This window comes from Chionomys nivalis, chromosome 4 (genome assembly GCF_950005125.1).
Source record: "Chionomys nivalis chromosome 4, mChiNiv1.1, whole genome shotgun sequence".
Taxonomy (NCBI): domain Eukaryota; kingdom Metazoa; phylum Chordata; class Mammalia; order Rodentia; family Cricetidae; genus Chionomys; species Chionomys nivalis.
Genome location: NC_080089.1, coordinates 36,836,339 through 36,848,130, shown reverse-complemented (window position 1 = coordinate 36,848,130; position 11,792 = coordinate 36,836,339). Strand labels below are relative to the sequence as shown.

Here is an 11,792-nt window from a genome sequence, read left to right as displayed (position 1 = left end):
TATCATATGACAAAAGCATTTGTTCAACTATGTTCATAGCAGCATTGTTTTTAATAGCCAAAACCTGGAAACAACCCTTCAATGGAAGAATGGATGAAGAAAGTGTGGAATATATACATATTAGAGTTCTACTCAGCAATAAAAAAAAATGACATCGTGAATTTTTCATGCAAATGTATGGAAATAGAAAACACTATCCTGAGCGAGGTATCCCAGATCCAAAAAGATGAACATGGGATGTACTCACTCATAATTGGTTTCTAGCCATAAATAAAGAACATTGAGCATATAATTTGTGACCTTAGAGAAGATAAATAAGAAGGTGAACCCAAAGAAAAACGAATAGTCATCCGCCTGGACAGGGGAAGTAGACAAGATTGCCGGGCAAAAACTGGGAACTTGCGGGTGAGGTATAATGGGGCTAAGGGGAAATGGGGTGAGAAACGTGAGAAGGAGAGGATGGGGGGAGCTTGGCGGAATAGGATGGTTGGGATATAGAAAGGGTGGATACGGGAACAGAGAAATATATATCCTAATTAAGGGAGCCATCTTAGGGTTGGCAAGAGACTTGACTCTAGAGGGGCTCACAGGTGTCCAGGGAGATGTCCCAGCTAGTACATTGGGCAACTGAGGAAAGGGAACCTGAAATGACCCTATCCTATAGCCATACTGACGAATATCTTGCATATTACCTTAGAACCTTCATCTGGCAATGGATCAAGATAGAGACAGAGATCCAATTTGGAGCAACGGTCTGAGCTCTTAAGGTCCAAATGAGGAGCAAAAGGAGGGAGAACATGAGCAAGGAAGTCAGGACCACGACGGGTGCACCCACCCACTGTGACAGTGGAACTGATCTATTGGGAGCTCACCAAGGCCAGCTGGACTGGGACTGAATAAGCATGGGATGAAACCGGACTCTCTGAACATGGCGGACAATGAAGGCTGATGGGAAGCCAAGGACAATGGCACTAGGTTTCGATCCTAATACATGAACTGGCTTTGTGGGAACCTAGCCTGCTTGGATGCTCACCTTCCTGGACCTAGAGAGAAGTGGGAGGACCTTGGACTTCTGGCAGGGCAGGGAATTTGTACTGCTCTTCAGTACCTAGAGGGAGGGGGAATGGAGTGGGAGGATTAGGAGAGGAGTTGGGAGAGGGGGAGGGGAGTGGGGGAGGGGGGATGTGTGGGAGGAGGGGGAGATGTGTGGGAGGAGGGGGAGGGAAATGGGAAATGGGGATTAGGTGGAAACTTTATTAAAAAAGAATAAAATAAAGAAAAAAAATAATATTAACTAAGATGAATGGTTCTGCATAACTTTAAATATTTGTCTATAAATCTTAAATAAGTTCAAATCTGAATTGGATTGACAATTTTTATGAAATATTAATTAACTAGACAAAGATGTATTACATTTTTTAATACTAGAGAATGTTACTTTAACTGTATAAAAGAGTGTTACTTTTGTTTATGCTACGTTTGTTTAATGATGTAGGGATGTGTGTTTAATTATGTCAAAATGTATTGCATCTGCTTTACCTTGCCTGACTCAGGTTCCTGATTGGGCTGATAAAAAGCCAAACAGCCTAAACAGAAGAGTGATAGGTGAGGCTACCAGGCAGAAAGAATAAATAGGGGTGCAATGGGAGAAGGCTCTTGTTTCCTGTAAAGATGTGTTATTTATATTAGTTTAATAAAATATTGATTGGCCAGTAGCCAGGCAGGAAGTAAGAGTGGGGCAATCAGATTAGGAGAACTCTGGGAAAAGGATAGGCTCAGTCTGTGGTATCTACCCAAATGCAGAAAAAGCAAGATGAAAATGGTGCACGGAGAAAAGTTACCAAGCCATTTTGTTATTCATACATTAGAATTATGGGTTAATTTAAAAGTAATGGCTAGCTAATAATAGGCCTGAGCTAATAGGCCAAACAGTTTATAATGAATATAAGCCTCTGTGAGTTCTTTTGGGACCTAAAAGCTGTGGGACCAGGCAGGAAAGAAACTTTACTTAACGTAAGAGGAGAAATCTCAGCTCAAGAGAGAAAAGAGAAAAATGAGGAGAGAAAGATAGATATTCCGAGGGCAAAATCCAGGCTGCTGCCAGCCAGCAAGCCAGAATAAGACATAATAAACAAGTAAGAAACCTAAAAAAGAAATGTGCCCAAGATAGGCCAAGCATCAACACTAATAATAAGTTTCTGTGTCATGATTTGGGAGCTGGTCGGTGATCCAAAGAAGAAAAGTCAAATACAAACAGTAGATGAGACAATGTAGAAAAACTGAGTAAACTTAAAGAATAAAAGCAGCAAAAAAAAAAAAAAAAGATGCTGTGCATTGATGTACAGAGAAATCAATGAAAAAAATTGATCAAATCTTCAAATCTTCAGATATCCCTCAGACACCCACAATTTGGAAAGAAAAGAGAGGGTGCAATTAGGAAAAAAAATGAAGAAACACAGCTAAGAACATCTATGTAAGAGATTATTGCTGCACAGTGGAATCATTGAACATTGTATATTCTCTGATAGCAAATCTTATTACCTAATTTACATAAAAACTTCTAAGCAGTTATTTGCAGCAAGGTGATTAAAAGCTACCAACAAAATAGTGAAAACTATAGAATAAGATGAGGTGATTTAGTTTAGAACTTGGTTCGCTTTATATGGATATTTATAATTATTCATCAAACTACCAGAACTGCTTTGGATTCAGCAGTACAATCAAAATATATTAAAATATTGGCATGTGTATTATATGCTATATAAATATGAATCAGTAAAATTCAAAGCTACCCGTCCCAGTGAGATAATTTTTATATTTATTAGATGTTTTTCTCACATAAAATATATTCATAGCTTCTAATTTGAATATACTTTTTTTTTTACTTATTTATTTATTTTTATTCTTTTTTTAATTAAAATTTCCACCTGCTCCCCATTTCCCATTTCCCTCCCCTCCTCCCAAATATTGCCCTCCCCCCACTTCCCTCCCCCTATCCCCACTCCTCTTCTCCTCCCCCCACTCCATTCCCCCTCCCTCTCGATACTGAAGAGCAGTCCAAATTCCCTGCCCTGCGGGAAGACCAAGGTCCTTCTATCTACGTCCAGAAAGGTGAGCGTCCAAACAGGCTAAGCTCCCACAAAGCCAGTTCATGTATTAGGATCGAAACCTAGTGCCATTGTCCTTGGCTTCTCATCAGTCTTCATTGACCGCCATGCTCAGAGAGTCCGGAATCAACCCATGCTTATTCAGTCCCCGACCAGCTGGCCTTGGTGGGCTCCCAATAAATCAGTTCCACTGTCACAGTGGGTGGGTGCATCCCTCGTGGTCCTGATTTTTTTTTTTATTTACTTATTTAATTCTTAGACTTTATGAACTAAGAAATATATCATTTAACAATATACTTGTTTCTGATGATAATTTGTTCTGTCAGGTGTACAGGTAAAATGGCTATTTGAAAATTTGATCTGTTAAAAATTAAACCCATAATTTTCTTCAAAGCCCCAATGATACAAAAAAATAGATATGCAAAGAGGATGTTTTTAATTTTTATTTCTTTGTTAATTAACCCATCAAATAATTTTTCTCAACCTGATCACAGTTTACTCCTACGGCTGATGTATGGCTTTAGTGAAGTGGCTGGATTAAAACAAACTCAAAAAAAAAATCAGAAACACTCCTATATACAAATAATAAGAGGGCTGAGAAAGAAATTAGAGAAACAACAATCTTCTCAGTTTTTATTTTTAGTTGAAAGTATGCATTTAGGAGGATTAATAAAATGGTTTCATAGAGGGATATATTTGGCAGTGATTAAATTGATCCATTTAAAATACCTATCACGAAGTGGGAGGACCTTGGTCTTCCTGTAGAGCAGGGAATTTGGACTGCTCTTCAGTATCGAGAGGGAGGGGGAGTGGACTGGGGGGAGGAGAAGTGGAGTGGGGATAGGGGGAGGGGAGCGGGGGGAGGGGGCAATATGTGGGAGGAGGGGGAGGGAAATGGGAAACGGGGAGCAGTTGGAAATTTTAAGTAAAAAAGAATTAAAAAAACCAAAAAAAAACAAAAAATAAATAAATAAATAAAATACCTATCACTCCACTCTTTTCTTTTTTTTTTTTTTTTTTTTTTTGGGGTTTTTGAGACAGGGTTTCTCTGTGGTTTTGGAGCCTGTCCTGGAACTAGCTCTTGTAGACCAGGTTGGTCTCAAACTCACAGAGATCCGCCTGCCTCTGCCTCCCGAGTGCTGGGATTAAAGGCGTGTGCCACCACCGCCCGGCCTGTCACTCCACTCTTGTAAGCAGAGGCAGAGCTTTCCTTTTGTCCCAAATGCCCAGTCCCAAATAATCACACAAAAGCCTATATTATTTACTGAATGTTTGGCCTACAGTTTGGACTTATGACTAAGTAACTCTTAAAACTAAATTAACCCATTTCTATTCCTCTACCTTTTGCCGTGCAACTTCATGTTTTTATCTATTCTCTAGGGCATCTTGTTGCTCTGGCAGCTGACTTGTATCTCTCTCTTTTGCCTCCACCCTTCTTCATACAAGTCTTCAATTTGATCATTCTGCCTAACCTTATCCTGCCTTGCTGTAAGTCCCAGTCTCTGGCCTCCATCTTTGCCCGCCAAAACCTTGGCTTCCTCGCCGAGATGAGGGGCAAGGCAATCCGCCAAACCTTGGCCTCTTCCCTGAGGAAAGATGAGACAGCTTGCCAAAACTTTGACTACTCCCCCAGTCTATTTAAACTGCTCCCTGGAAAGTCTCCTTGTGGCCTTTTCTCTTTCCCTAGGTTGTCGTTGCCTTTGCAGCTTCCAGGTTTCCCTTGGGGCCACTGGAGATTGCAGAAATCCCATAAACCTGAACCTCCTTCAATTAGGCTCATTGTCATTTTGTATGCTTTGAATATGTATTAATTCCATTGGTTAAAAATAAAACCTGTTTGTCTTAAGGCAAGGGTTAGGAATTTTCCTAAAACAAGCTCTCTGCCAATGCAAAAATCTCAATCAAGCCAAATGTTTTCCATATTACAGTTTGAATTGATCTGATAGCTGTAACAATAAATATATTTTTCATGGATATATATGAACCTTAAATAACCCCATGTGAATCCCAAGTGTGTATTCACACAAATTCTCCCCTATTCTATTGCAGCGATAGTGATACCAATATCTATGATCATTTGCTTACACTGATACTAGCAATGGCCACTATGTCAGAACTGTCAGCTGACCCTAATCAGTACTGAGATTCTGTAGCTAAGAGTAGTAGCACATGCCTATTATCTCTGTCCTCATAAGACAAAGTCAGGAAGATGATCATTTCATGGCCTCTCTGAGATACACAACACAATCCTGCCTCAAAGCAAAAGTATAAAAATAAGCACTGAAAAACTATAAAGAATCAAGGGTACATTTAGAAAGGAAAGTTGTATGAAATGTTTTTATTTCAGGATTATGATACTTAAAACACAATATGTAGTACCTTTTAACTTTGTATGATTTATTAAATGCGTACCACAACATTTCTATTACTATCTGTCCAATCTCTAAGACTGAGAGAACAAAGAGTTGACTGCATAATCCAAATTCAAACCAAACCAGTTCCATTTCACACAGCCTACTGAAGGAATGAGGAGACAGGGCCAGAGGGCTCCCACATAGCTCCTGGTGTAGGTTCAGCTGGAATCTAACAAACATTGACCCACATTTGCATGTTTTTATCAAAAACCAGGCAACATCATCCATTCCACAGAACATGAAAGTTTTTGTTCTTTAAGATTTGTTGTTTCATGAATTTCACTAAAACTTGTTCATGGAACCTGGACTGCTTATAAATGAACATCTCCTAGGATTCCAAATATGAGGAAGGAAGAAAACAAAGTTCATTATATGACTGATATCAGCTGGATTTTTATTGTGCTTACTGAGATCCACTCTTTTTGCTTGCAAAGCCCCAGTTCAACACCGTGTTGTAATTATTCTTCACACTTGTATGCACATCATTCTGCTTAGATTTCTTCTATGCATGAATTTGTTTCCCATAACTATGGCTTATGATGGTCAAGATTGTTCCTGCCTTTGAAGTTCTGCTCAACTCGTTTCTCTGTTTAGATGTTCTGAGGCAATTTTGCATCTGTAAAGTCACCAGTCACCTCCTTAAAAAGGGTCCTGTGACCAAACAACCCAATATGATAAGACAGTTTTTCTCAGTACAAATACTGACAATTTGTACTAATTTATTCAAAACTTTATATGTTGTTTTTCCCATACAGACTCATAAATATTAAACTCATTTTACTACCTTATGAGCTTTTAGCTCTCTGAAATAAGAAGTATCTTCAAACTTCTTTGAAACTGTATAATTAATTTTTTTACCAAAGTCTAGATATTTCTGTCTAGGATGGACCAGTACTTTAAATTTACAACTTCAACAAACTACATCACGTTGTGATGACTTCTGAGACAGAATGACAGTAAAATTATAAACAGAAAGAACTATGTGATAACAAATTAAGATCACATGATTTATTACAGAAAACACAATATTTATATCCTGATGAATAATAAATATCTTAAGTTAAATTCTTTCCAGTTAAGACATAGCATGTATCTATACACACATGCCTGCCCTCAAGCCCATAAGAGAAAATCTTAACACAGATTCTCTTTATACTGAATAACCTAAAATGTTGTTTTGCTTTCAGTCTGAAAGCACTTAGAATAACAACAGACTCATCACTTCCTTTTTACCAAACTGTGCCAGGCTATAGAGAAAAGAATTTATTTAAAAGGGGCATTTCTGCACCAAACTTCAGCCTCTCAAGAAACAAAGGAACCTTTAAAATACAACTCCCTCTAAATATTTTCATGGGATTATTAAGCAAATTATTGAGTCACTATCTCTAAGAATACTGAAATCAGTATCTCAGTGGAATAGCAACATAAGACCTCTAGATGTACCTTGATATAAGATGTCAACACAGTTCTTAGGATGAAGCTTTCTGGAAGAGCACTTGACTAGCAATGAGGAGATCTTTTTTTTTTTTTTTTTTTTTTTTTTTTTTGGTTTTTCGAGACAGGGTTTCTCTGTGGTTTTGGAGCCTGTCCTGGAACTAGCTCTTGTAGACCAGGCTGGTCTCGAACTCACAGAGATCCGCCTGCCTCTGCCTCCCGAGTGCTGGGATTAAAGGCGTGCGCCACCACCGCCCGGCGAGGAGATCTTGAATATAACTCCCCAAACACACACTTACAAAAACATAAATATGTATATTTTAAAAAGACTTCAGGATGTTATCATTTCAGAATGTAATATCATCCAGAGTTTTGTACTTATATGGACATTATTTCTAAGGTTAAAGTGTACCATACCAGTAGATGGCTGCACTAATGTTTTTATTTTAGCTTTTAATACTGAAAAAAAAGATATGTATGATATTGGAAAATTACAGTATAAACTGTTCTCTGTAACCTAAGAGAATGATGGCTAAACATCCTTCACTTCATTTACTTCTGGATTTTTCTAAATAAATACTTAATTTTGCATAGTATTAAATAATTTTGAACCCACACTAGTTTTTGAATTTTGATATGATTTTGGTTGTTTTTACTTTGGATTTTTTTCAAATTATGGATTAAATCCATGTAAGCAAATTAAATCCAGGACATAAATTAAAATTAAATCCATGTAAGCAAATGCCCAGGTAATAAGTAAGCTACTTCTCTAGTCCTCTCCCTAATTGTAAGATTCACATACCCTAAGATTTTCTTTCTATAACAAATACAGATTCTACTTAGGTTAGCATGTTTTTCCTCAAAGTTTTTCTCAGTGCAATGTGGACATCCTTATTCCTTAAACTGTAGATGAAAGGGTTTAGCATTGGACTCACAACAGTGTAAAAAACGGTAGATACTTTATCATCATCACCAGACACATTAGAAGGTTTAAGATACATGAAGGCTATAGCTCCAAAGAAAAGAGAAACAGCTACAACATGGGAGCCACAGGTGCTGAAGGCTTTTGACCTACCCTCTGCAGAATGGATGCCAAGGATGTTGGAAAGGATCAAAGTGTAAGAAATAAAGATAGTCAGGCTGGGAACTATGACATTAAAACCCACAACAATGAAAACCACCAGCTCATTGATGGCAATATCTGTGCAAGAGAGCTTCAGGAGAGGAGGCATGTCACACAGGTAGTGATTGATAATGTTGCCATCACAAAAAGTCAGACTTAATATGCTACCAGTATGGGTCATGGCTTCGAGAGACCCCATTACATACACACCCACCATCATCAAGAGGCAGACCTTATGGGACATGGTGGTGTGGTAAAGCAGGGGTTTACAGATAGCAGCATATCTGTCATAGGCCATGGCTGCCAAAATGTAGCATTCGTCAATACAAAAGAAACAGAAGAAAAAGATCTGAGTCAACTGTATAAAAAATGGTAGATATTTTATCTTCATCCCCAGACACACTGGATGGTTTAAGATACATGAAGGCTATAGCTCCAAAGAAAAGAGAAACAGCTACAACATGGGAGCCACAGGTGCTGAAGGCTTTTGACCTACCCTCTGCAGAACGGATGCCAAGGATGTTGGAAAGAATCAAGGTGTAAGAAATAAAGATAGTCAGACTGGGCACTGTTACATTGACACCTACAACAATGAAAATAACCAGTTCATTGATGTAGGTATTTGTGCAAGAGAGCTTCCTGAGAGGAGGTATGTCACACATGTAGTGATTGATGATGTTGCCATCACAAAAGGTCAGACTTAGTACACTACCAGTATTGGCTATGGCTCCCACAATCCCCATCACATAAGCACCTACCATCATCAAGTGGCAAATATCATGAGACATGTTGACATGGTAAAGAAGGGGCTTACAAATGGCAACATATCTGTCATAAGCCATCGCTGTCAAAATGTAGCATTCGTCAATAGAAAAGAAACAGAAGAAAAAGATCTGAGTCATGCACTCAGCATGGGAGATGGTATTCTGCTTCACAAAACTCACCAACATTTTGGGAGTTATGACAGAGGAGTAGCAGAGATCTGTGAAGGAAAGGTTGAAGAGAAAGTAGTACATGGGGGTGTGCAGATGAGGGCTCAAAACAATCAGAACAATCAAGCCCAGGTTCCCCACCATGGAGACCACATAGATTCCCAAGAAGAGGAAGAAGAGAGGCAGCTGGAGCTCTGGCTGCTGTGTCAAGCCCAGTAGGATAAACTCCTTCACTGAAGAGTCATTTGCTGAGGTCATCCCTTGGGTTATAACTGTGAAAACAATAAAAAAAATAGTACTATTAGAATGAAATCTTAGCCCTCTCCAACCTTTACCTTGAAAATGAGACTTAGAGGCAGAATGGAAGGGTAATGTCACGCTCACTCTTCTCTGTGCCTCTGTTTTATAAACTTTAAGACCCTTAATCTCCAGAAATAAATATGAACATATAAAAGGTCAACTTCTTTGGAATACTATTGAGGTCACCAATGTCCATCATTACTTCTGCATCATCTCTGTTCTGCTTCTACCTTGAATATTTACCTCCCATTTCAAGTTCAAAGGTAAAATAAAAAAAAAGACCCTAAGCTATAACTCACTGACTCTCACAGGGGTATTTTGAGAGGAAAATCTAGCATGCTTCTAATTCAACATTTACCTTTGTCTATAGAGTACTCATAAATGAACTTAAAAACTCCTCTCTTCCACCCTCACAAAGGGGAAAATAAAAACGGCACTGATGAACTGTACAGTGCTTAGCCAATAAAAATAATTTATTTTCTGTTTTTACTAGGCTTGAATTCTGGTGATACAGAAAATTAATTTTAGATAAGTGAACCAGAGCTGTCATTCCTCCAGATTAAGAAAAGCCATGGGATGGAGACAAGATTCTTTGCCCAGAATGTCTTCTCTAGCCCAGAGGTTCGTAAATAGCAACTGCTGATGTCACAAGAGCCACCTGGTGATGACTCAAGAGGTTTTTATGAGTTTGCAATCTTAGGGACCTGATTAGTATTGGAAAAGCTTATGTTTTAAAGCTATTTTTCCCAACAGATCAGGCTTCTAGGTACACTGCTTGCAGATGAATTTAATAGTAATGACATTGATTTATTGGAAATATCAGTATTGTTTTGTTTTTATTGTTTGAAAGGTTTGTACATATATACAGTGTGTTTTGATTAAGTTCATACCTGATACTTTCCCTCCAATTCCTCCTGTACCCTACCACTATACCTCACATCTTCATCTTTGCTTTTCTCTCACTTTTTAAGCCCACAGAGTTCAGTCAGCACCGACTGAATGAATATGTCTGTAGAGACATCTACATGAGGATAAGAAGCCTCTCAGGTGCTACATCCTTGAAACTCACTGTTTCTCCCATTAACCACAAACTGCTAATAGTTCCTCAGATAGAGATGAAACATCATGCCCATAATCTCCCTCAATTCTTGAAATTTGTTTGGCTTGATTTTACATAGGTCTTATGCAGACATGTAACCACTGTGAGGGTCATTTGAGCGGTGAACTTGTTGAGTCCTGAAAACACTGTTTCAGTGTAGTTACCTGTCATCTCTGACTCTAACAATTTTTTCACCCCTTCTTTCCTCTTCTTAATCCTGTACCCTTGGGAGAAGAGCTATGATGTGGTGATCTTCCTACCTCAAATTATGGATGTCTATGTCAATCACCATCTTCTGCCAAAAGAAGTATTTCTGATGAAGATTGAGAGATGTACTCTATGGCTTAAAATATATACATATAGGAAATTTACTAAGAGTCAATTTAATTCTATATCCACAGCAGAAAACTCAACAGGGGCACTTTCCTAGAGACTATGACCTGCCTAGTCTCAGCTCATTCCAAGAACTATGCTAGGAATGAGATTTGTCTGTGGAGAAAGCTGTAAATCAAAACAAAAAGGGCTTAGTAATCTTACAACACCTGTACCAATATAACAGAGAAGGTGAATTCTGCCGGGTCAGCAATTATTTTAGCTCTCGGTTTTGTAACTAAATAATTGATCATTACTATTTGCCTATAATAATAAGCCTAGGTTTTAGCACTACAGAAACTAGACAACAGGGGTGAAGATTTTAGGCAGAAACCAGCTTTATCGTATTTTCAGCAATATAATCTCACCATGAAGTTGTGAGCATAATCAAGAGCAGTGGTAATTGCCTTTATTTTAGTGTGCTTATATGGAAACAACTGGCATACAACTCCAAAAAAGGTAGCCCATTCCTGAATCTCAGTTTTTATTTGATAGATATGGTGTCTAGGAAGAACGATGCCTCCCAATTAGAAGTAGATCTATTTAATTTGTTTTGTATACATGAATATATCTTAGGAAGCTCATACAGAAGTAAACGTACACACAACTTTCTCAAAGGTCTTAATGTCAGTTATCTCTCCTCAAACCCCTGCTCTATTCTGCCCTCCCATAACCTGTCCCAATCAGTCCTCCTGCTGCATTAGTCCCCAGTCTTCCTTCATCTTACCTGTGCTCTGGATTAACACACATTTTATTCCTGTCACTGTGGGTACCCTACAAACAGAAAAATCAAGAAAACTTGTTTAATATACAATTAATTCTTCATACTGTCTATCACTTGATTAACTCCTATATATTTTTATAATGTCCTCTTTTATACATATCACAAATACTACTTAATCAAAGTGTGTAATATCAAATGAAATTTGTCTGTTTTCCTCACAGTTACTTTTAAGGCATTAAAAAAAATTAAACCTGGCTGGGCAGTGTTGATGCACGCCTTTAATTTCA

At 38.2% G+C, this 11,792-nt stretch overlaps 1 protein-coding gene across 1 annotated transcript; it reads right to left on the bottom strand.

Annotated features, from left to right (window-relative positions):
* Positions 1–7,794: 7,794 nt before the first annotated feature.
* Positions 7,795–9,274, bottom strand: LOC130873467 (olfactory receptor 147-like). The gene is made up of 2 exons (XM_057768335.1): positions 8,571–9,274; positions 7,795–8,026 (listed from the first exon to the last, which is right to left on the bottom strand). The coding sequence occupies exons 1-2, from the start codon at positions 9,266–9,268 to the stop codon at positions 7,795–7,797; spliced, it is 930 nt and encodes a 309-aa protein (XP_057624318.1). The 5' UTR covers positions 9,269–9,274.
* Between the last annotated feature and the right edge of the window lie 2,518 nt (positions 9,275–11,792).

Bases quoted from the DNA above. Each gene is read 5' to 3' on its own strand.
- LOC130873467 (XM_057768335.1), bottom strand. From the start codon at position 9,268: ATGACCTCAGCAAATGACTCTTCAGTGAAGGAGTTTATCCTACTGGGC. The intron at 8,027-8,570 runs GTCAAAAGCCTT...TGCAGAGGGTAG, and splicing joins ATCCGTTCTGCAGAGGGTAG to GTCAAAAGCCTTCAGCACCT.